At 46.0% G+C, this 20,578-nt stretch overlaps 1 protein-coding gene across 1 annotated transcript in view; it reads right to left on the bottom strand.

Annotated features, from left to right (window-relative positions):
• Positions 1–6,205: 6,205 nt before the first annotated feature.
• The window catches only part of syt3 (synaptotagmin III), a 30,474-nt gene continuing 16,101 nt past the window's right edge, over positions 6,206–20,578 (bottom strand). Inside the window, exons 7-13 of the mRNA XM_070980617.1 lie at positions 18,641–18,767; positions 15,224–15,442; positions 13,194–13,314; positions 11,671–11,842; positions 10,866–10,995; positions 9,887–9,980; positions 6,206–9,403 (exon numbers count right to left, since the gene is read on the bottom strand). Of these exons, the coding sequence (XP_070836718.1) occupies positions 9,891–9,980; positions 10,866–10,995; positions 11,671–11,842; positions 13,194–13,314; positions 15,224–15,442; positions 18,641–18,767 (859 nt within the window). The 3' untranslated portion in view covers positions 6,206–9,403; positions 9,887–9,890. The remainder of the gene's footprint in view (positions 9,404–9,886; positions 9,981–10,865; positions 10,996–11,670; positions 11,843–13,193; positions 13,315–15,223; positions 15,443–18,640; positions 18,768–20,578) is intronic.

Here is a 20,578-nt window from a genome sequence, read left to right as displayed (position 1 = left end):
AATCTACATTCTGGCCTTTTATATTCAGATCTAAGATATCTATGACTATATTTTGGCCATATATCTTTACATTAAGGAAATATACTGTATTCATCACTTCTAATTGTGTGTAATATTGCTATCATTGCAGAAATCCTTGATTTGAGGCGACTGAGCGGTAAATAATCCACTGAGGCATTTTCAGAATTTCATTGGCTACTTGAAACGTCAGATATCTGCGCAATCGGTTGCGATTGGCTTGATCTTCACATAGAAGAGGAGGCCCTTCTGTTCAACTCGGACTGTTATTGGCTTCTCTGTTATTGGCAGATCGTGATTGGTCAAGAGCGGAGACGCTTGAAACCTGAAACTGCGTGGAGTAACTGGAGATGCGATGGCGGGAATCTGAATTGCTTCCGGAAGTTTGCAATTGTGAAAATATAGACAGACTAGCACATCGCATGTCAGTTTGAAAGGAGGAAACGTCTTTCTGTGGATGTTTAGCATATTTTGGACTAATTATTTATACTGCAGTGGATCGTCTGGACCTCTGTGGATGTTACCAGCCCGTTTTCGTCGGAGTGTTATGACCTGTGAATCGGGAGAGACGAAAATCGGTGAGTTGCCTTTTTGTTACCACAACTTTAAAAATGGTTGTTTGTCCGCGGTTGCTGTTTGTTGTGTCTCCTGTTGTGATTATAGCTTGAAACGTTTCGCATCGATTTAGGCGAATCTTAGCTAACGGTGAGTATAAACATGAAGTAGCTCATAGGCAGAACAATAATAAACAACAGTAAACTACCCGTCAGCCCACTGGTGGACTGTCGGAAGGGTAAGGGGCTTTAAAGTCAGTTAACGCGGGCAGGCGACGCGTGTTTCATGCCGGTAACGGGACTCCAGCTTCGCTCCATGGCTGCTGGGAGCGGTTGGCTAACAGGAAAGCGTCTTGTTGACTTGTTTACAGTTGCTGCTGCAGATGTCCGCAGAACTTGATGCAGAGCTTCTGGCTGATGGGTTACACACATTTTCCAAATGAGAGGACCGTATCGTTGGTGTGCGCGTGCGTGTGCGCACAGCTGAGTGGTTGCTGTGTGTGGCGCTGGCTGTTTCCTCTCCTTGTCCACTCGATAGTGTCTGTGGTTTAAGTCCATCTGACTGCCTGATAATCTGATAAATTGTCCTGACCGGGGAGACGAGAGGCATGCTGTGAGGTGACACAAGCGTATGTCGCACCAGTGTTCACCATCATTGGTGTTGCCCCTGCCATTGGTGTTGCCCTCCAGGTTGAACCTGAACTGGTTCTTCATCATTTCCCCTGGGAGTCACAGGCAGCTGATCTTCCTCCTTCAGATCCCCCCGTAGTCCCCCTGATCGGGGCCACCCCAGGTGTTTGTGGGTCCCTGATGATTGGGGACTTGTGTCAGCAGTGTCAGCTGGCTTGTTGGAGGTGCCCTGATCGACCTGATGTTTGTCTCCCACTTTCTGTCTGCTGGGATGTTCAAGGACACTGCTCAGGTGCTCATTACAGCTTTACGCTCCACACATACTGAGTCTTTGTTTGTGGAATCACAACCCAATCTGTCAGTCCACACTTCAGTGGAGATCCAGGATGAGATTGCAGTTCTGCACGTCTACTTACAGCCTCTCAGTGAGTGTGTTTAATATGAAGGAAGGAGACACTCTGCAGTGCAGATTTCTGTCCCTGCTAACCGTCAGCTTTGTGCACTGCTAAATCAAGTTTTAGGACTGTTTCTCAGCTCAGGGTTTTATCAACAACCTAACCGTCTCTAACATGAGACCACAGCCCGAAGCTGTCCCAGCTGTTTTTCCCCACCAGCTGTCTGCCTCTGCAGAGTGTCTTCCCCCGCACGCGCGCACACACACACACACACACACACACACACACACACACACACACACACACACACACACACACACACACACACACACACACACAGCCACACAGCCACACTTTCACTTTATTGTGCACACACAGGAATATCTCTGTCCAACCGTCTCTTTATTTAGTTCTTTATTGGTGAGTTTTGATGTAGTGTTATTCTTACCCGCCTCAGAACAGGACTCACAGTGCCCGATCCACACACTGTTTTATAAGTACAAAAGCAAATGCTCCTTAGCTCTCGTGTGTCCACTTCCACTGGGGGCCATGATAGCACGCTCAATCCAATCTTGGTTGTGATGCCAGATAATGTAATGGATAAATCATTAGCAGTGGACAGAGATCTTCAAATAGCAGACTTATTCACAGTAAGAAAAGCTGAGTTGGTCTGCAGAGCATCTGAGTTCACACAGGAAGTCAGGTCTTTTACACAGTTTCACTTTAAACAAATATCAAGTGTCATCCTGCTCTCTGTTTGGTTCAAACAAAAATGGAAAAGCATGGAAGTGTGGCGTCTGAAATTACAGAGATACACTCAATGTCCATATTGGGCTTAGGTCTGAATAAACATCCCACTGCTGCTGCTGGCAGTCAGTCTCCTGGTTTTGATATTCTGATTCACATCAGGGGCACCGTGTTTCAGACTCAAGGCCACCGTGACCTTGGATTATGGCCAAGGTGTTTGTTCATCTGACAGTGTTCAAGGCTCAGTGGGTACACAGTGAGTGATGCTTGATGGATAGCAGATAGTATTATTTTAATACATAATGTATATGAAATACACCACAAGAGTCATGAGGACATGAAGCTTCTCAGACCTGAGAGTTTTGCTCAGATTTACAGATGGACTATAACAAGGAAATAGAAGTATTTCCAGGGTTAGCGATCAGGAAGGCTTTTCACTGTGTAATATTCTCTGTTCAGGCGTGTTTTAGGCTGTTCTGTGACAGAGGGAATACAGCCCAGTGTTTCCTCTGTGTCTGAAACAGAGCACTGTACAACAACACTGGCTGTTTGTAAGTGCTGTTGACCCAGTTGTCCAGGAGATGTCAGCAAATAGCTACAGGAAGTACAGTAGACGCCTGCTTTTTATCAGGGAGAGAGGATGCAGATTGTAACTTAAAGGGCTTTTTCTTCACTGAGCACCACCGAGCCACGAGGTGCTTTATCTGTAGAGGTGTATATTGAGACGAAGCAAAGTTAAAGAAGGATAAGCTCCAGGGACAATAGGCCTGGAGTTTCTCTCATCCGAAATCATGTCCTCTAACCTTCCTCTTGTGATATTTAAATGAACATGAAATGTTTGGGATTTCATACTTGAGCTGATTGTCAAGGTTTTGCTCGTTTGCATGTTTTCCGTTCTAGTTTTTCCATCAGCCCAAGGCCTGCCCATCCCCTCCAAACCTCAGAACTGGAAACCAGAACATATTTACCACCGCAGCTATCAGCACGCTAACCTGCTGTCAGATCAGCGCAATACACCAGTGGCTAACCTGTGGTTGGAGCGCGTTGGCGCATTGTGTCTGTGGGTCCAACAATAGCATCTGGTCCCCTGTGGCCCTGCCAGCCAGTCAGCTCAGCGCAGTGTTCAGCGAAGGGCTTCAGAGCTCGTCAAACTCAACCCCCCCCCCCCCCCGCAGAAACAAAGCTCTGTATCAGTTTAACCCAAATCGTGGGGAGGGTGACAAGCTGTGGACTCAAGCAGCTTTTCCATTTGGGGTGTCAGGAAGCAAGGCCGCATCCGCATCCGGCAACCTGAGGAAAGTTCATCTGAGGGAGGGTTTCTGCCCCCCCCCCCCCCCCCCCCCCCCCACACACACACACACACACACACACACAGCCTTTTATTCTGACTGAGCTTCGTGGCCAAATTAAACTGACAGAACAGATCTTGAATGTTTGTGTGTGAATGTGCATGCGTAGGCACCCTTTACTTTGCAACCCTGATGCTTTCTGCTGCTCAGAGGGATATACTGTGTGCCTCGCCGCTTTGAACTTCAACACACACAGCGCCGGCAGTTGCCAAGCAATTACAGAAAGCCTGCTTTCTGGGTGTGTCTCTGGAAAACCAGACAATGTTTTTTTTTTCCCGTTTCGGTTTTTTCGTTTGGTCGGAGAATGACATAATAAAATATGAATGAGAAATATGGTCCGTGCCTCGGTGCTCCATGTCTGCGAGGTCCAGGTGGTGTGGTAAAGACAATCCGTCTCCTGACCGTGGTACCCAGCTGGGATGCTGAGGGCCAGATGGTCTGCTCACAACAGGTAATCACAGCCAGCATGCTGATACACTGACATCCACACAAATGGGTTACCAGAAGTACCCAGAGCATTTGGGATGCTGTGATAGTACCCTCCCCTGCCAGTCTCTGGGGCCTTTCCCATTGAGTCTGACACCAGTGCTGCGCAGTACAAGTAGTGATTTATGAAAACAAGCTCAAATGTGGATTTTTACTTCCATTCCTTAAAAGGCAAGATTCGTTTATTGATTTTGTTTTGAGGCTTGAAACTTCATTTTGTAAAGAAGCCCACAGTCATAAATCCCTCTTTAGCGTTCCTCATTTGAAGCCATGATAGCAGGAATTTATGTCAAAGAGTATTTCAAGTGTCTGTTTGTGAAGCGAATACCTTTTCAGGTTTTTCCATGAAAGCAAATTATGGAGAAGGTCAGATCCTGTACTAATACACTCTCCCCCTGCAGAGGCGAGCTGCTTTAATGCTCCTACCGGTGGAGATTTCCACTTGCATGCATTCATTGAATTCATTATTTTGAAAGGTTTGGGATATTATTTATAGTGGTGGAATAAAATGTTAAAAACTGTATACTCGGCATAATAATAAGTGGTCTTATAAAAGGTCGGAGTCCCTCTGCACCGCGCTTTAAGACCAGAAAACAAAACTTTGTGGTCCCAGTCATGAAAGGTTCGCAGCGCGCAGGTGGAGCACGTAATGTCATGGTATGAAGGTGATTTTAACATGTTACATAAAGATGTACATTGAGGTGAACTCAGATGGTCCCATCAGGAGAATGGTAACACCAAAGTATCACCCACAGCTACGGCGTCCATCGTTAATGATGCAGGGGAATTCGTTATGGTTATGTGTAATAATCAGATAGATTAGCAATAAGAGCTAACGCCTTGCTGTCAGCTTACTTTAGATAAATCCCTCCAGTGTGATACAAACAGCTCTATATTACACACACACACACACACACACACACACACACACACACACACACACACACCTCCCCCAGTCTCTAACTTGCTCCCCCTCCCTCTTTGCCTCTTTCAGCTCACTGAACTGAGTGAAATGTCTTTCCGACTAAATGATTTTTTTTTTTTTTTGCACGGTGGGAACGTTGCCATGGAGACAACAGCCCCCCCCAGCCCCTCCTCCCACTTTCCTCTCTCAACAGTCTAGAGCATTAAAGCTGTGCTAACTGGCGCATTCTCACGTGTGTGTGTGCGCGTGTATGCGCGTGTGTGCGATGCTGGTGTGTGTTGTGCGATCATGGTGTGTGTGTGCGATCATGGTGTGTGTGTGCGTGCCTGTGCGTGCGTGTGCGTGCATGCATTGCGCTCTTCTTGAACTGTTCACACTGTCAGTGTGCTGCAGGTGCCCCATGATGAGTGCGTCTATATGCGGAGCTATCCTCCTCCACCTCCTGTTTCCACTTCTGCACACACTGACACACACATCCACAGCCATCCCCTCTTTTCTCCAGGTTTTCCCATTTGTCTCCTCCTCCTCCTCCTCCTCCTCACTGGCATTCTCCCGCTCTTCATCCTCCTTCATTTGTTTAATCCTCTCCTACTCCTCCTTCTCCGTCACTGCCCTGCACATCTGAGCTCCGTCGTCCTCCTCTCTCTCTGCTGAAGCGCCGAGTTGCTGACTGCTGCTGGTGTGAATCTTCGCTTTAACGAGAGATAATAACCACATGACAAATAATATGAGCCTTTTAAAAATAAGGCGAGACAAAACAGAAGTAGGGAGGCCAGATGGAGGAAAGCACACACAGGGCAGGCAGCCGCGCTCCATTTTGCATTTAGGCAAAACGCGGCCACAATAAAGAATTCATGACAAAGTGGCTGAATAATTACCCACGACTTAAAGCAGAAAGTCAGGAGAAAAAAGTTCAGGCTGTTTCTGTCCAGGTAGAGCGTCTTACCTTCCATCCCCGAGTCAAATATAGACTGTGTACGTCTGAAATGCCCAGGGCCCTGCACAGCATATATAGCACACTGCCTGATGTGTGACAGCAGCTTCACCACCTCTTCTGCCTCCCAGCCCAGCGGATTAAAAGAAGTCAGAAAGACAAAGACGGATGATACATATCCTTTATTTCCATTATCATTGCTTCAGCCACACTGTTACTTACACATTCATCTAAATCCTGCGACCTGGTACAGCTGTCCTGACTGAAACAATCGCCCTGACTGAACCCCTCACTCAAATTCTCAGCTTTAACCAATAAAAAAGTAAACCTCTTGAATAAATTATATATTAAAAAAAACAAAAAAAAAAAACAATTGAAAATCAAAAAGAATACCAATTCGAGAAAGATAAATACAGCATAAACAATGTTATTTTCATCATCGTTGTTTTTGACCACAGAGATAAACAATTGCTAGGTCTCCATTTAGTCGTCATTAGTAGTATTAGTATCAAGTTCATTGTCAGATTTTGCTTAAAGCATCACTTATATAATTTTTCATTGCATCAAGTTGACATCATTCATGTTAATATAAGCATGCAAACATGTTTCCCCATGACCATTCAGAACTGCACTAACACGAGAAGACAGCGAGAGAGAGAGAGAAGAGAGAGAGAGAAGAGAGAGGAAGGAGGGGAGGGTGTCGTACACGGAAAGAAAGAGGGCAACATGGAGGGATGGGGGGGTAGAGGGAGAAATGGATAGGTGAGGGGGAGCTGGGGGGAGTGGAGCCAGGAGGAAAGGTAAGGGATGCTGGAGGAGAGGATGATTAATCAGACAGTAATCAGACAGACAGAAACAGAAAGAAAGAAAGGGAGGAAGAGAACAAGGGAATGTGCTGGTTCCACTATGAGTTGTGTAATCTATCACCAGGCAGTAACACAGAGGGCAGACACAGGCAGAGAGGCTGGGAAAGAGAGAGTTATGGGGCCTCCAGACCGATGGATCAATACCATATCTACTTATACAAGCTGCTCAGTAATCCCCAGCTGACTACCCACACGGAACACGTGACGCGGGCTGTGTCGCCTCCCGTATACCTGATCAAGCACATGGCGCGCCTCGCTGCACCTCCACGGTCCAGAGGTGAAGAGAAAGAAACTAGATCCCTCCCCTGAAACACACACACACACACGCACGCACACTCCTCCATTAAAAGTGTGCACGCGAGAGGATGAGAGGGGAATGGCAACGATAGCAATACAAGTAGCTGTAGTGAGGTGTCGTACTGTCGTGCTGCTGAGGTTACAGTAGTCGTCGTAGTAGCGGTGACAGACATGGCTTCATAAGTCTGCATCGGTTTACGCAGGAAGTGCAGAAAATCCAGGCGCTTGTTTCCTCACAACACCTCCTCCCTGTTGTCTCGCTTTAAGGGGATTGAAATTGGTCTGTGGGCCGTAACAAGTGACCCTCAGACGTTTTTTTTTCCTTCTTTTTTTGTGTTTCTCCTCCTAAATTTACTCAAAACACACCCAACAATTTAATTTTCAATCACGGTGCCATCTGTTTTTTTTTCCCTCGGACATACAGTACACAAATTACTTAAAGAAGTACACGATCAACACAGTTACTTACATCAGGCAGAGGGCTGGGGGGGGGGTCACATGATTTGGCAGCTGATTTCAGAGACGACATAGACGATACAAACTAATGTCTATGAAAGACAGTGTTTCCCCACCTAGTGCAATGAGGCACGTATAGTACGCACACACATCCTCACTCACACACAAGCACACACACACACACACAGTGGCTCCATGTCAAGACACAGGACAGAAGACACGTTTGGCTCCGAGACGAGCATTTCAGTCAGTGGATAGCGGGATGGGGGGGGGGGGGGGGGAGGCGAAGACAGAAAGAGGGCGAGGGAGGCGGTGAGCACAGAAACGTGCCACACACAAGGTCACGGTGACACACAGGCATACACGCACACACGGACGCGCACAAATACAAAACAAACACGCCCACAAACACGGAAACACACACTAATAAAAGCAACACGGACGTGTGTGTCCTTCTAAAGTCTTGTCAGGGACATGATGTGGACTTGAAGATAATAGTTTTCTTGGTTGAAGCTGGACGATGACTTCTGGAGAAAGAAAAGAAAAAAAGGTCCTGGAATGATAGAAAAATAAAGTAGTGGTGATATCCTTCCCTGTGGAGTACGTCCTCCAGCGAGATGCTGGTCCCGTCCCAAACGCAGGTTTCAGTCCACCTGTGTAGTCCTCCATGAGGAAAAGTCTGCCGCTCTGGCCAGAAAGCAGAGGACGATCAACAAGTCCGTGTCTCTCAGAAGCTCACGCCATCGCATCCTCGGTGGACGGTAAAAAATGGCATGAATAAACCTTTCCTGATGGTTTTATGCACGTCGTTTCACAAGAACAACAAACGAAAAAGATAATAAAAAAAACGTGACACTGATGAGCACCATTGGGACCGTGACACAAAGCATGAGGAAGAGGGACACACTTCAAGGTTGCTTAACATGCTGAAACCAATGAGTCTGTCCTCACTGTTCGCTCCTCTGACATCAATAAAGACCGCTGGACGCTTCGTCGTCTTTCCTCTGGGGAAAATAAGCGAGTTAAGTCTGAAACGAGAGGGTGCGGAGCCTGGAGACGGCGTCCAAAATGGCCGGGAGAATCCACCTGGGATGTTTTGTCCTGCTAAGTACTACGTGAGATGTTTTCCCATACAGTACGGCAAATACTGTACACCAATGTTGCAAAGAAAAATATCGACATAGTGATTTCTTCTTTTATAGTCTGTACAAGGGCATGAACCTTTGGTCCTGGTTGAAATGACCATTCAAGGATGGCTGTCTTTTTTTTTTTGTTTGTTTTCAAGAGAGAAAAGTTCACGTCACACTCCTCCTAGATGAAATACTACACTAATCTGAAGCACACATGAACTACGCACATACTACAAACTCTGTGTGTATTTGTGTGTGTGCATGTGTGAGTTATGTGTGTGCGTCCCCTCGCTAGATCCCAAATTTACACCCACTATCAGACCTGCTGTACCGTTTAGTGTCTGTGTGTGTTTGGAAATGTGTAGTCTGATGCTCAAAGTGTAGCTTGTGATGGATGCTGTTGTTGTTGTTGTTGTTGTTGTTGTTGTTTTTTTTTTCCCACCCCCCCGGCTCGGTGAAGACAGCACAGGGCTTGAAGGATTCATTAGCAGGAGCAAAACAGCGCTAGCAGTTGGACACTAGCAGTGTCTCCGCATCTCTCTTTCTTTGATGGAGAGAATTATTCACAGATGAGAGGAAAGAAAGGAAAGTCTGGAGCTGGAGAGATGATAATGACCTGAGGAAAGAGGGAATAAGGGAGAAGAGGCAGATTAAGCAAGAGAGACAGTAGGGGGGCGAGAGAATATATAAACAGTATGCAGTACTGTACGTTTGGGGGGAGGAGGGGGAGATGCATTACATAACCCGTAACATCTAGATTATACAGATGCTTCTGCCTTAGAGCTCCTACTTCTGACAGCTCCACAGCCTCCACTTTATCACACGCTCACAGTTAGGTCATGCCTTTAAAGACTCGACCGTTTCGCTGTGTAAATCTGACTGGAGAGCGTCTGCCGCGCAGCGCGAGGATGTGCTTTAGGAGTACAGTCGTTCCTGTTTACAAGCAGAAATCAGGGACGTGTTGGAAGGTATGCGGAATAGCAATGCTCCTTCCAGTTCGCGGTTGCCTGGAAAGCAATCCTCCAGTACGTGCGAAAGCATGCTGATGAGATTAAAAAATGAATAATTATGTGTGAGATGTGAAGCAGGAGAGGCTCACAGCTTTAATCGGAGTGAGGACTGTCCACCACGATGTGCGGCTTCGGGGACGATGCTGTACCAGTCTTCGACACGAATGTGCCAATTGCTTTTTCCTGCAGGGAAATAGAGAGAATGTGCTTTTATTAATACTTCATGACCAGAAGAATCACTTTTTATACGTTCAGTGGAAATAAATGAAATTTTGGTCCAATATTACGTGCTTTAATACTGCTGTTACCACGACTAGCCTACTGCTGTGCTAAAGTCTGCCACCACTGGTACTACTGGTATTATTATTTTACTGAGTGGTGGAAAGCAAGAACATTTAGTCATTTCATGTACCTAGATAAATGTTGGAAATGCTGATTCACTTTCTTGCTGAGATTTAAAAGAAAAGACTGATACCGCTCTCATTTCTAGAATTAAGTACGAAGCCACAGCCATCGGTTAACTAACTTAGCTTAGCATACAGAGTGGCTAAAAGGTAGCCTGGCTCTGTCAGAAGATGAACAAAATCCACCATCAAGTGCTTATAAAATGGAATCATCACATTTCATCTCATTTGTTTAATCTTTATGAAAAAGTCTAAAAAAGGCTTGTGGTTTAGCAGCGGGGTCGCTAAGCTAACCGGCTGTTAGCTGCAGCTTCATGTGTACCAAACAGAAAGAAGAGTGGTGTCAGTGTTGTCATCTGTCGTGAATTTTGTCAGCACATTACGTTTTGCTGCTATTTTAAGTGAGCGACTTTGACTTGTAATGCAGTATTTTTAAATATCAGTACTCGCTTTCACTACTCCTACTGCTGCTTCTTCAAGTATCAGCGCTCCTGCCACTTAAATCATTTGGACTGTCAGGCCCAGAACCAACTGCAGACCTGAACGTAACATATGTGGTATGAGGTCATACTCATGGATGCACACACACACAAACACACACACACACACACACACACAGTCACGCTCGCACACACATGAACACACATGATCATATGCTCATTACCTCCACAAGCTGATGCCAGTGCTCTATTGGTTTGCGTGGATTGGCCAGCATGGCTGCCCAGTGCTCCCTCCCTGGACCTTCAGCTTCGCTGCCCACACGACACATCCCTATAACCTCGTTATGACCAATACTGACATGCAGCGAGGGATGGAGGACAAGGACGAGGGAGACAGAGAGAGAGGACGGAGTGGAAAAGGGAAGGGGGGATGGAGGAAGGGAGAGAGTGAGGATATAATAAAGCGGGGAGAGAGAGGGAGACAGGGCTTGTAAGAAACAGGCAGAGAGAGTCTCATTTATCAACCTTGAGCACTGGGAAAAGAGTACAGCAGCCGAGGAAGGATATTGAATAGCAGCTCACAAATACACACAGCTCTGCATAAAGCTGGATGTCAGTGGGGGAACAGGCACGAGCACTAACATACAAAAGCACACACCTATGGAGATGCCAAATGGAGGGCAGGCTACATAATAGGGAGGCGGCGCATTATACACAAACACATCAAGCAGCCAAGTGCTGCTGTAAGCGGCAGACAGACAAACACTGGCAGGGTTACACTTCTTCCTGCACCATTAGCATAAATCATGCTTATTCATGAGGTGCCCGTCTATGTAAAACAGGGAATGTCCACCAGGAGGCTGACTCACGAGGGGACCCTCGTCGTGTTCAACACAGGCGCAACACCATCAAAATGCAACAACCCGAAAGTCACAGCAAACATCACGCTGCATGTGTAAACACACAATACACAGCACACCGATGAGTTTCACCCCCCGCCGCAACACAAGAACACCTCAGCCTGCTCACCAGTCATAGTCCATCACTGCAATGATGATGGAGACGCTCTCTATGTTTTCATTGGGAATGTCAAACACCAGCGCCTCATTGTACGTGGGGTTCAGTGTGTTCTTCTTAATGGAGGTCTTCCTCTTTTTTAGCCTTCGCCCGTCACAGATCAGAGAGGCCTTCACGTACGGGTCTGAAGGAGACACAAGAGAGATGGGAGGGATGGGAAGAGGGAGAAAAAAGGAAGGAAGAGGAGGAGGAGGAGGCATGAGAAGCAGCAAAGAAGACACATAAAGGGAGGGGGAGGAAGCAGGGAGAAGAAAGATAAGGGGGGACTCCTGCAAACGCTGTTAGGTATTATGCTCACAGGTATCCGCTTCTGTAACACATAAAAGGCATGAAAATCAAGTCACCTTGGCAAAGCTGGATTAAGAACACAAAGGTAGAAAAGCAGCACAGGTTGAATCACTTCAGTTATCCATTCAACATGTGCAGCGTGGTGACAGCAGCCGGGGAGCACACACGCGCGCGCACGTACACGCACACACACACCCACACCGCTCTGTTTTTATGCTGCATTTTTAAGGCGCCGTAATCATCTCGGGATCACAGTGGCAATAACAGTGGCATGTGGTCGTTATCATTAGAGATCTCATTTGATGTGAGAGGGCATCGGCGTCGTTCCAGTGAAGGATGAGTGAAGAATAAAAGCGTTTCATGAAGCCTTCGTTAAGTCAACATTAGCTTTACCAATCACAGCTCGTGATTATCAGTCGCTTTTTCTCTAATTCTGCAGATGTAATTGGTGCCTCACCTGCAACAAAACGCACTGTTAACAACTTCTTACTGGTTGTTGTGTTTGTAACAAATGAACTTTAGAGCTTCAGGTAATATATACATAATGTATGAACTCTGCCTCGACTCCTCGCGCAGTTAGAAACCATCAATCTTGTGATGCTCGATGCACTTCAGGGTTTTTTTTAGCCAAGATTCATACTAATTTACTTCTTGGCATTTTTCCTTTGACATGCTTCATCTAGTTCTAAGTCAGTTAGTGATTTAGAGGGTTTTGAAAAATTTCTGTCTGAAAAAATATTCTGCGCGTCCTTGTTGGTTTTACTGGCAGGATGAGGAGACGCTGGTGGTGATGAAGAACGAAGCAAGAGAGGTTTAAAGCACATGACGGGCCGCGCTCCTCCATCAAAATGCAACATTATGGCTGCAATCAGTGGAGAAAAGTCTTTGAAATGCCCCAAAAGTTCCTCCTCTATTCCAAGAAACTGGTTTAATGCCAGTTAGTGCTGTGCATCTTTGGCCAGTGTCACCCAGAGTAAGATATCAACCTGAAGGAGCTCGAGAAAGCAAATACATCACCGCTAGCTGCTTTTAAGACAGTGCTAAAGCTGTTTCTGTCATATTCTTCCTCTAAATGAGTTTCCAGTCAGACGGCTTGCTGGAGGTCTCGCGGCAGCGTGATGTGTGTGTGCGTGCGTGCGTGCATGTGCGCGTGTGCGTGTGTGCGTGCGTGTCTGTTAATCCTTTACCTGAGAAGCCAGTCAGGTCCATGGCTTTGAGGTTGGTGGCCTTGATGATTGTAGCAGTGAGCCTGCCTGCAGTGGGCAGGTAACACAGCGAGAAATTAAGCTCCCCGAGATCAGCCTTCTCCTGTAGGTCACCACACACACACACACACACACACACACACACACACACACACACACACAGGCGGGGATCAGAAGTGAAGCGCACACACACACAGCTTCAGGAAGAGTCAGACAGGAAAAACACTAACTGACAGATATCCTTTGGGTTGCTATGATTGTCTGTGGCCAGAAAAGAGCTGCGTCTGTGACTGACGGCGGTGACGGCGGCGTCCTAATGTGGACCGGCAGAGTGTTTAGGCAGAGGGGGAGCGCCGTCACTGTAAATGAATCATATGCCAATCTGTTGATGTCCCCGAGTGGAGGAAAGTGTTAAGTAGAGGTGACGATTCTCCGGGCTTTTTATACCCCCCCCCCATCCCATCCACTGATCTTCTCGCTGCCTGTGGCCTCAGCGGCGGCAGTAATGACACCGGCGGTATTCAGGTCACACTGTGGCACGATGACTCCTTAGTGGCTCTGAGCCTCGCTAATCAATACTTCCCCGGGTGAAACACTGAAATATGTCGAGAGGCCAATGCTTTAAACTTATTTAATAAATGAAACATCGATGCCAGAAATTTTTAAGGCTTTGCTCTGTCTAATTTGCTAATAGCCTTCTATGAATATTTCATATAAATCTGCTTGGATGCCGCGTGATGAAAAGTTTGGATGTGGCCAGCGGTGCCTTTCCAGTAATCCATCTGGACTCTCCTGTGCTGTTTTCACATCACCAGACCCTGAATGACTCAGGCACCTCTGTCCTCTTCATTCAGCAGTGTGTGATCTTCAGACGGCAGACAACAACGCGCACAACCCGCTTTGAGTCACATGAAAGCAAAGAAAGACCGAAATCACTTTGTAGAAACTTTCAAGACGCTGAGTCCTGAAAGTTTAATCGTCCTGAACTGATGGCATTGGAATATTTTAGTTTGTAAATCCTCCGACTTTCATTGCTTTAAATTCATTTTTCTGTAATTTCAGTAAGGTCAATTCAAATTTTCTGATTTGAAAAACTTTTTCTAACTCCAGATCTTCCACCTGTTCTTGTTCTCGCCGTGTGACTGACTGACTGCGTGCTGTGATTGGCTCATTTATCGCCCGATTATCCTCCACAGTCTGAATGTTCTCGCTTGAATTTTTCATTCTGGTTCAATCTGAGCAGCCTGATATTTTGACTCGAGTTTCCTGACGGACAGAAAACGGCTGAAGTGTAGAAGCCTGAAGTTTGTAACATCGAACGCTTCAAATGTTGGAAATTTCACATTTCAGCATACAGTATTAAATGAAAAATGAATCACAGTTGTTTCTTAGATTCAAACCATTTTGGCCTTTCTTGTTATTTCCTGTTTTATGTTGAAAGTTTACCTCATCTTGCTTTACTTCCTGTGTTTTCCCGGCCTTGTGACTGATTGATTTGTGTCACCTGTCCCTCATTGTTTTCACCTGTGCCTTGTTAGTCCTCCCTGCCCAGCGTTTTTCCCCCGGACGCCTTGTTTCTCAGTTTCTTTTTGTTGGATTTGTTTGCCTTTTGTTCTGATTTCTTCAGTTTTGACCCTCACCTTCCTAAAAGTCTTTGTCAGTTGCCCTCTTCGTGTTAATGAATTCATTGAGCTGCACCAGCTCAGCCTTTGTTTTGTCTGTGTTTGGGTCCAGTGCTTTGTTTCCTCTGTGACACCTTTGCTGTGATGGGAAGAGGTGACCGGACTTTACAACACGTAAACACGTTGTTTACACGCCGTCTATCTGTAAATTGAGTGTAATTCTTATATTCAGTGGATGCGTGCGGCTCTCCTTGAATCGAATGTGTCATGTTTGATACGCTCCTCCCGGTTCTGTCCCGTCTCTTTGGCCCACAAACCTCATTCGGATTTCATCTAGTCTCATTCACCACGTCCTCACACTGAATGGGATTACTCTGGCCTCGTCCTTACCGCGGTGCCCTCCACGATGTCCCTCCAGACGGGTTTGTCCCCGCTGCCCTCGCTGAAGTCCAGCAGGTTGTCCACCACGACCTGGCCGATCAGGTCGTGTCTGGAGAAGCGGTCGAAGTCGTACACGGAGAAATGCAGCTTCCTGGAATGTAGCTCATTCAGCGGCACGCCGAACTGAAACGTCTCGTTGAACACTGGGTTTAAGGTCTTTCTGTGGACCTGCGAGACGGAGAATTCACACTCACATCAGAGCCTCAAGTTACAGCGTGATTATTGTGTACATACGCAGCAGCAGTGAAATACGTACTGGGCAGGTATAAGGAGCAAACAGTGCCATTACTTTACAGGCTGCGCCCTGAAACAGCACTGTAATTACAGTGAAAACGGGGTTAACAAGGGACTACTTTCTTTTATAGCCCACATACCCCAGACTTACTCTGTAATAAGGGACGCCTTCTTTTTCATCACTTTGTCTTCATTCAAATTCAATTCACATTTCATTTGTACAGTATATCTCATACAAAGCTGCTCCGAGTGTTTAATGTTAAAAAATAAAACCAAACCAGCACATCAGTGCTTATGAACCAAAGCATCCACGCACGCACGCACGCACGCACGCACGCACGCACGCACGCACGCACGCACGCACGCACGCACGCACGCACGCACGCACGCACGTCACTGTAATGTAGTGACACTGAATGCGATGGCCGTCACCGCAGCTGGAATTACTCATGCATCCTTTTCACAAACAGGTTCATTCATTCATCTGTTGCATGCATGCATGAATCGCTCGACACAGGACCCTTATTCTGCATGTTGTCCAATGAACGGAAACGTATTTTATGATCATTTTGCAAATCATACCAGCAGCTGTTTCATCTACAGAGAGACAACCTTCTTTCCCGTGATAAAAATGTCCTGCATATTAATGAGAATAAGCATTAAAAACATTGACCTAAAATACATTCTGGAAAATGTGATAATTCTAAAATAAATTAAACCACCTAATTTCACTACAACATGAAGTTTTCGGCATTTTTCCTGCCTCTTTACCAAATAAGCCGCTTATTCCCAGACCTGTCTTCTGCCGCGATGCTCACATATTAATCTGTGTGTAGGTGCCCTCTGAGCATCGTATTGACACCCTGTATACTCTGAATAATTAACAGGCTAATTTGTGCTCTGTCATCTGTGTGTGAGCGTATTTGTTTCCTGGCTTTGCCTCAGTCTGTGCCATCATTTCTACATTTGAGACTGGTGCATTGATCACTGCTTTCCAGTCACAGATGTGAGCCGAGAGTTCGTCAAAGACAGCTTCGAGCCAGATTTAGAAAAACCCAGCAGGTTGTTTGACAGCACTTAACGCTGTTTTGACGACGTGTCCAGAATCCTCAAAGACCCCTGTGTTCCGCTGGTCTGAAAGTTACATAAAGGACTTTTTCAACCTGTTTTACAAAGCGAGACTCTTTTTCTTTAACCAAACAAACTGGACATTTTTCATACCGCCGGATTACGAGCGTCCCCGAGGATTCTGGACATGACAGAAACACAGGACGTGCCGTCAAACCGCCCGGCGGGGTTTTCAGTTTGTCTCGTGGCTTTTATCTGTGACTCACAAGCCTCATACGTGAACACTAAACTGATCAAAGTGGCTCAAACCTGAGCTGTATTGGGTCAAAACACTTTTTCTAAAAGCGGTAATCAACCAGATCCTCGTCTTTCTCTGTTTAGCTCACGGAGCTCTCTCACTGTGGTGCTTCTCGCCTTTTTTCTTTGAATTTCGGCTGGTGATTATTTTATGTTTGCTTTTCGCTTTGCCTGTTTTCTGCTCCTGCAAACCCTCTACTTCTTCCTCTGTTTTCTCCGAAATAATTGGAAACATAAAAGGCATCACCTCCGACGAGACAACTTTTTTCTCCTCACAGATGAGACACCAGAGACTTGTTGTGAATATAAAAGCTTTGATTAACCTTCGATTGTCTGTAGGATGAGTCGCATTATGCTGGAGACTGCATGTAAATCCCAGCATTGTAAAGTGATTGCATCCCTACAAACACGAGACTGTGTACTCTGGGGGGGTCTGTGGCCGAGATGTCCTTCAGCAACTTAATTAACCTCGACCGCGCTGGCCGACCTCGCTCCTCGGCCACAGGGAGGAAAGTGACTTTTCTCTGTTCTGTGGAAAAATCAAATCAAACCCGCTGAAACGAAATAAAGATCCGAAACTTGAAGGTTTCTTCCTTTTAAATATCGAGAACGCATTTCCTACAGGTGACAAGTTATTCCCCCTCTTTTTGGACCGTATGTCGTGTCGCCAAAGTCAAATAAATCCGAGCGCAGTCTGATGGAAAGCGAGCGGCTGTAATTTCCTGCTCATCATATTTTAACACATTGTGGGCAACATTTGCAAATTAATCTTCAATCTCTAGCATGAATTTTTTTACAATTTGTTGATTCGCTGTTGGGATTTATTTGCTCTGAAAGCATTTGATATAAATGCTGTCATGCAATAAAGCCTGTGATAATTAAAATGTGACACACTCGATTTTCCAAATCCAACTTTTGTCACTGCATGAGTGGCTCTGTCACTCCGGCTTATTAGCACTTGATGATTACTTGTTAGCTCGGGATTAAACGTGCAGCTGATGGAGGCGCTGTGCCTTCAGAAAGCAGAAGCACAAAGCTCCACCATCTACTTGTAGGTGATGCTGGTTTGAAATGAGTTGGAGGGATAAAAGCACGGCAGAATATGAGAGGTGTAAAAATCCCATGTTAATGAGGACGTGATTGAAATGAAACAATCATCCACACTCCAAACAAAGAGGAGCTGTATTATGCAAATGACTGAAGCATTCACGCTTTTCAGTGGCTGAAGGGGCTTTTGTGATGTGCAGGAGACAGTCGCACAAAGGGGACAGATTTCAAACTGGTCCAGCTTTCCTGCCTCCACAGCAGTCCCGGCCCGTCCCCGCCTCTGACTGTCTCTCATCCCGACACGTACAGAAGCACAGATGATATTTATGGACATAAAACAGAGAGCTGCAGCTCACATTTGGAGGCCACTGAGCTCGTATGTCTTGAGCTTCTCCGCGGAGAATAAATTAGAGGAGAGGAGGATTTTTTTTAGGGCTAAGGCACATTTCCTGGTACAGAACGTCCCAAAATGTACTCAAATATTGACTCAACTGTCCTCAAACACCAGAATACCACAGCAGCTGAGGAGCGGTGCCCTGTAATAGTCTGAAGCACATTATCTTGAATAAATTATGGCCAAGATTAGATTAGATTACATTAGTGAAACTGTAATGATTCCCCATGAGGAGGCCGGGTCACACAGGCAGAGAGAAAACAGCCCGTTTAAACGCTGAGGGCAGTTTCTGTTTGTTCGACACTGAGCGTACAGGTGGGACTCACCTTGGTCTGGAATTTCTTCTTCCTGTCTGGCAGTAGGTAGATCTTCACGTACGGGTCAGAGAAGCCGTTGGCGTCCTTCGCCGGCAGGTCCAGAGCTTTCAGGATCTTCACCACCAACTGCTCCGTGCTGAGGCACACAAACGCAGACGCCATGAGACTTCACATGCTCATTAAAGACACACATTTACACAAATACACTGAGACCCAGACAGGATCAACCCACACACACACACACGGCGTGGGAGGTTGTGTGTCCCCAGAGCAAAGGTAGCCAAAATAGCGTGTGTGTGTGTGTGTGTGTGTGTGTGTGTGTGTGTGTGTGTGTGTGTGTGTGTGTGTGTGTGTGTGTGTGTGTGTGTGTGCGTGTGTGTGTGCGCGTGCGCGTGCGTGTGTGTATATGTCATCCCTGCAGCTGTATGGCGGTTGCACTCTCAGCGATGTTAAATGTGAGCACAGCCAGCAGATGTACAGTCAGTCAGAGTCTGGCCGAAGCTGAGCTGCTGCTCAGGTTTTACATGTGTTGAACATTTGAATCAGCAGTGCATTGACGGTCTAAAGCAGACCTTGACGGTCTAAAGCAGACCTTCAAGGAGGTCCTGAGATGAATCTGAGGGGTCACATGATAATCAGTCGGGAGGACAAAAAGACAAACAAAACACTGCTGCAGTTTTTCTAATATTTGAATTATTTCTTGTGAAGAAACCTCTTACGGACTTAAATATTATTCAGTGAAATAATCTGCACCTGCTCTGAGACCTTAGATCACAGGGTGACCAGCAAAATGTGGTAGAGTACAGATTTTTTTTTCTCTTCTCACAATTATTTTCATCAGTGATTCATCATGTGGTCCTCAAAATGTAAGTAAATAATGAAAATCACAGTGTCCTTGAGCCCATGGTGAGATCTTGTGTTGTCTCTCTAACAGTTCGATAATCAGAGTACTTGTTATAAGACACAGAAGAGAAAAACTGTGAGAATCTGCGACCAGTTGATATTTGCAGAACTTTCGCTCAATAAATGACCGAAATAATTAATTAATTGTTGCTGAATATTTTTCTGACAATTCTGATCAACTAACTGATTGTTTCAAATCCTGTGAAGTCAAACTCTGTATGTCTGCAGATATTTAATACTGTATTTGGCCAAAGCATGACAGATTTGAGGAGTTTAAGAGAAGTTTTAGTGAACAAACACTGAAATGGCAGAACGTGACACTGAACACGTGCTTTTGGCATGAATATGTTTGAATGCAGCAAATGTCAAAAGGTACACGGATGTGCAGGAATAAATACACGCGAGCACATACAACACACAGACTTTACATTCAAATGCTCCACCACGGCTGCGTCTCACACGCCGTTTATCATGTGTTTAATTAGCAGATGAAGATGAAGATGAAGACGGCTCGGAGGCCTTTAATCAGGCCTCGTTAGACTGTGTCTCCCCGTGTTAACCAGTGTGTCAGCACTTCATTAGCTGCTGTAGGAGAGCAGCGTGAACACTGGGGCTGAGGAAGGATAAACAGGGCAAACGCCAGCGGTGACCCTGGCAGCTATAACGTCCTCTGCCCGTGTGTACCAATCACAAATAAGATACGCTCATTGACAATACAACCGCGGCCAATCCGGACATGTGTTTACCTCTGAATCACATCCAATTAAGGCAATCGGATAAACATGCCCACTCTGCAATCACATCAAATCAGGGAGATGATGCACAGGGCAAATTGCTGGAGGAAATTGCATTTCCAGCTCAGCCAGATAACTATTTTAATGAGAAAACCCTGACCAATTCAAGTATGAATGGAACGATCTTTAATCCAGCTTGATTTTGGGACATGTTGGTCGAGGCTCACCGTTCACAGCAGAGCTCGGGTGTAAAATAATTGCAAACAACAGGAAGCTTGTGTGCAAAAAAACAACCTCACCTCTCTTTAAT

The sequence above is a fragment of the Chaetodon trifascialis genome, chromosome 15 (genome assembly GCF_039877785.1).
Source record: "Chaetodon trifascialis isolate fChaTrf1 chromosome 15, fChaTrf1.hap1, whole genome shotgun sequence".
In the NCBI taxonomy this organism is placed as follows: Eukaryota; Metazoa; Chordata; class Actinopteri; order Chaetodontiformes; family Chaetodontidae; genus Chaetodon; species Chaetodon trifascialis.
The sequence above is the reverse complement of the archived record's forward strand: the minus strand, read 5'-3'. Positions and strand labels throughout refer to the sequence as shown.